Genomic DNA, 5,189 nt, shown 5'->3' on the forward strand with positions numbered 1-5,189 from the left:
AACCCTAAATTTTAAACCCTAAACCCTAAACCCTAAACCCTAAACCCTAAACCCTAAACCCTAAACCCTAAACCCTAAACCCTAAACCCTAAACCCTAAACCCTAAACCCTAAACCCTAAACCCTAAACCCTTAACCCTAAACCCTAAACCCTAAACCCTAAACCCTAAACCCTAAACCCTAAACCCTAAACCCTAAACCCTAAACCCTAAACCCTAAACCCTAAACCCTAAACCCTAAACCCTAAACCCTTGTCCGACTATTCGGATAACGCTTGGTGAAGCTCTTCACCTTCTCGACGAGGTCGGCGGCCTCCTCGACGTGGCCTCCTGAGCGCTCAACCTGCGTGTATTGGCATGATCTCCGCCGATGATACAGCAGGTTGCGAACACTCTCATCATACTGTAGTACCATACTTAGAAAGCTGTTTGAACTGCACAAACCTCTTGCTCGCAGCTTCCTCCGGTGCCCTTGCGCTCTCCCTACGCGCCACAGAGCAGCATGCCTCTGTCAACGGGCCCCCTAAACGCTAAACCCTAAACCCCTAAACCCTAAACCCTAAACCCCGGCTGCTCTTACTAAGGGCCGGCTGCTCTTACTAAGGGCCGGCTGCTCTTACTAAGGGCCGGCTGCTCTTACTAAGGGCCGGCTGCTCTTACTAATGGCCGGCTGCTCTTACTAAGGGCCGGCTCCTAAACCCTAAACCCTAAACCCGAATTCCTAAACCCGAAACCCGAAACCCGAAACCCGAATTCCTAAACCCGAAACCCGAAACCCGAAACCCGAAACCCGAAACCCGAAACCCGAAACCCGAAACCCGAAACCCGAAACCCGAAACCCGAAACCCGAAACCCGAAACCCGAAACCCGAAACCCGAAACCCGAAACCCGAAATCCTAAATTTTATCCAGGGCCTAAACCCTAAGGGCAAAGCTTGCCAGCTCCTCGCTGATCAGCCGCCTTAGTACTGAAGATGACCTCAAGTCCCCTGAACCTGGCGCGGAGCCATGGTGCCTGAAACCCTAAGGCCGGCCCGGTCCACCAGAGGGGTTGCAAGGAGCTTTTGTACCACATATAATCTCTTACGGCTCAGGCTCACGACCGGGCCGCGGCCCGGCCGCCCGGCGCCGCCCGGGCTGTGTTACAAGTGAGTAAAAAAAGGAAACCTTGGGAGTGCATGTGCTCTCAGTTCCCAAGCAATGCGATTGTCTGCGATGCTGCGCCAGTGAGTTGTGAAGGCCGATATTTGATTCTTTTTCAGCCATCGGTTGACAATTGAATGCCATCTGTTCATGAAATCTGTAGTTGAAGTTCTTTGTACAGGATAGTTCGCTCCCTTTCTTTGTACAGGATAGGCTGTTTTCAGCTCTTGAAAGTAAGGCTCAGACATGAATGAAGAAAGGACAAATGATAAGTCATGCATCTCACTCTTGAAGTTGTTGCAGCAGAGACGGATAATTCTGGTTTGAATTTGAAAGTTTGCGCTTCATAGACGATAGGTAGCCAAGGGCAGTGAGGTATGAATATTGATCTGAACCCCTCTACAAGGAAGATAGAATTTATCGTAGAATTTAGAATACACAAACTACTTGATCAAGAATGTGTGTTGGATTGGAATGTTCACCCAGCATTTAACATCGGTTTGGAATTTCTGAGAATTAAAGAAAGATTCAGTGAATCGACCATATTGTGCATTGAAGAAGATACTGCTTGGCATGATACGGATTTTTCATTCTGAGATTAGTTGACAGGCTCATGAGTTGCCATTAAGCATCTCTTCAAGAGTGATCCGAAGTTCGTTTGGCTGAAATGACGGAGGAGCATGCACAGTTCGATATTAATTTCGACGTACGTGACACGTGCTCCTGGATCAAAGAACACAAGATGAAGCGAATTGCTCTTCAGATTCCAGACGAATATTTGAAACATTCGCAAAAGCTTGTCAGCAGCTTGAGATCCACTGCTCAAGAGAAGGACATCGAATTCTACATCCTTGCAGACAGCTCCGTTAGCTCTTGGGATCCTGATGTCGTTGCTGCTCAGCATGTGCGGGCCGATTGTATCGTCATGTATGGAAGGGCCTCTGTGACCCGCTCAGATGTGATGCCCATCCGCAATGTTTTTGGATTCGTGCAGGTCGATCCAAACAGAATTTTTGACGTGCTGAAAACAAGGATTGAACCCTGCGCGTCAACAATTGTTCTGTTGTCTGCTCAATTTAAATCATGTGAGAATGTACTGCGTCAAAAATTGAAAAATTCGTCTGACAAGTGTTATGTCGGAACGTTGCACTCAGAGAATAGCAACTCATCTCAACGAACTCCTCCCTCGTTGTGTTCTACCGATTGTTCACATTCAGGTTTGTCGGTGACTTGTTGCCAGCAAACCGGGACTTCTCAGTCACCTGGACAATCTATTGATCAAAATGACAATGGAATGAAGTTCATTTCAATGTGCAATTTTTCTATTTGTGTTCCCTGTGACTTCAAAGATTTTGCTTCTGACAAATCGAGAGCCCAAAATTCTGAAAACACAGAAGCAGAAAAGTTCACCATTATCTACGTGGGAAAAGAAGGGCCAGAGCTTACTCGGTTGATCCTTGAATATAATCAGTATTGCTTCATGCTCTTGCAACACAATGATGATTTTGATCAATTCAGCTTCAAAACGGAACTTGGGGATAGCTCGCGACTGATCAAACGGAGATATTTCTTGATGATGAAGACCAAGGACTCAGAACGAATTGGAATTGTCGTCGCAACTACAGCAATGGAGGGATATAGGGACATTGTTGAAAGAATGAAAAAGATCATCACTATGTCAGGAAAAATTGTTCATACTCTTTACGTGGGCAAAATCAATCCAGCAAAGCTTGCAAATTTTGCTGAAATCGATTCTTTCGTGCTGGTCGCAAGCCCAGAAAACACGGTTTCGATTGATGCAGGTCATTGCCTTGATGAATGTGAACGCATTGACAGCATCCGAGCAGCGGATTATCTCAAACCGCTCATAACGCCAATGGAGCTTGAAATCGCCCTGGTGCGAGGAAGAGAATGGACGGGCGACTACAACCTTGACTTCCGCCCGTTGCTGTATGTGTTGTGCCCTTTTACATCTGCCGATCTGACGACCATGCAAGGAAAACCCCTCTCCCTGAGGTGAGCAGCGATAACTCAGACGACGAAGACAATATCTGCCATTCCCTCACCAGTGGCGCCATCATTCGAAGACCCAACGTGGGTGACGGTACGCTCACAGTTACCAACAGCAAAGTGACAGCAAGGTGAGACCTGCACGGGCTGACGACTGCCGCAGGCATATGAGCATCGAACTTTCCGAGGTCTTGATCTCAAGGAGGGGCTCGATCGCCCGCTCGATGTTGTCAAGGTGTGTTGGTGTTCCGCATGCTGCTCCACGTCATGCTCAAATCAGGGCCGAGTCGGGATAGCAAGCGGATATGCTCATGAGCCAGCAGCAGTTGAGCGCTTGAGCCAAGTGAGTGCAACCTAGGCTTGTGCTTCCAGACTCATGCTGCAAGGCTACGCAGGCTGAAGTGATTACTGGAAGCCTTCCTGCACACGTCCAGAAATCAGCAGGAGATTCCAACTATGGCATCTCGAAGGAGAGCTGCAAAATAGAGAGCGGAGGAAACTCCAAGATTGAGTCGACAACCCCAAAGGCAGAAGCAGCTTCTGTCAGTAGCGCGGGAAAGGGCCAGGGCCAGGGCCAGGGTGAAGGTGAGGATGAGGATGAGGCCCATGATTCGGAGGGCGACTTACAACATGTCTCTGATGAAGTAGATTCTTTCTTTGACGCCTTTGTGTAAAAATGCTTTGAAACTTACTGGTGCGCTGGCGGCCTGCCATCAGTCACTTGGAAGCCTGGCGGCAGGTCATCGTCACAGACGGTGGCACTGCAGGGGCGCCCGGTCCCGAGTCCCGGGCCCGGCCGCGGCGGCCGGGAGTCTCAGGCCCTGAGGCCAGCGCAAGCTAACCGTTACTATGTAACCGCTTATGCTTTGAAATGGCGTGCATTGTTTTTATACCAGGGCAGAGAGGTTTCAGGGATGCCAAGCAGGATGAGCAGAGATAGATAGGAGCAAGAGAGTAGGAGACAAGAGACGGGGGACTGTACCTGTATCAATTAGAAACGCAGTAGTTTGTGAGTAATGATTCGTAATCGTGAAAGTATGCAGCATACCATTCCAAGCTCAAGCCCCTGGAAGAAGGGGCAGTGTATTCAAGCAATCTTGTAGATTCAGACTTACTAGAATACTAGAATACTGCTTTTCTTCCAAAAAGGAAGCAAATTTGAGCATTCTAATATTTGGCTTGCCTAACGCCTTTGTCAAAGGAACTGGCTGGGTGTTGGGCGACAAAATCAATGTATTCGGAACAACCTTGTGAAACCCTTGAATATCTTTCTGATGTTCGTTGTGAACTGTTTGCTGATCCAAAGACCTTTTACAACGAGGCGATAGGAGAAGCAGAGGCTGTGCTAAATGATGAGCATGCGATCGCTCTAGTTGACATGCCAAGCTCTTCTCGGCATGTTCTTTGCAAGTCTGAAACAGAACCTAATGTTAGGCATGGCCATCAATGCCTAGGGACAGCAGACAACGCACAAAGCATGATGTCACTCTTCCTTACGAAGGCCCGTATACTCCATAGGCATTCAAAGAATCTGCCAATAAGTGTAAACTCAATCCCAATCTACAAAACGAATCTTTTGACCTCTTCAGCGTGGCAAAGAATGGTCAAGAAACAACTTGAAAAAGTTGCAAATCTTCCCTTCGTACATTTTCTGATGATTTTGAAACAATGTTTTTGGCTCTCATCACAAGAACGACTGCTAGCCATATGTTTTGAAAGTTTTGTACAAGAGGTGATTTATGGTATATGCTTTTTTGTGTTTCTGAATTATATTTCCCATCAGAAACTCCATTCTTTCAACTTGGAGGAGAAATGCAAAGCTTTTGAAGACATATCGCGAGAGAGAATGATGAAGCGAGTGGTAATTGCTACTGGCTAAATATTGTAAATCTCAACAATTTTGGTCCAAGGTCGCAACATTTCACCGATTCTGCAAAAAATTACGATGCCAGCGCTTAGACAATGAGGTAATAAGCATCAAATCAATCCAACTTGAAAACGCGTCGCCTTATTTTGAAATCTCGTGCTCACCTGCCATT

General features: G+C 47.2%; 1 protein-coding gene across 1 annotated transcript; it reads left to right on the plus strand.

Moving 5' to 3' along the window:
- Positions 1 to 1,807: 1,807 nt before the first annotated feature.
- Positions 1,808 to 3,824, plus strand: GUITHDRAFT_147819 (hypothetical protein; the record flags this gene model as incomplete). Its single annotated transcript, XM_005820472.1, has 7 exons — positions 1,808 to 2,225; positions 2,490 to 2,942; positions 2,988 to 3,090; positions 3,138 to 3,270; positions 3,314 to 3,385; positions 3,431 to 3,493; positions 3,537 to 3,824. 7 exons carry the CDS (start codon positions 1,808 to 1,810, stop codon positions 3,822 to 3,824), a joined length of 1,530 nt encoding a protein of 509 aa, XP_005820529.1.
- Positions 3,825 to 5,189: the final 1,365 nt, after the last annotated feature.

The sequence above is a fragment of the Guillardia theta genome (genome assembly GCF_000315625.1).
Source record: "Guillardia theta CCMP2712 unplaced genomic scaffold GUITHscaffold_175, whole genome shotgun sequence".
Classification (NCBI taxonomy): domain Eukaryota; class Cryptophyceae; order Pyrenomonadales; family Geminigeraceae; genus Guillardia; species Guillardia theta.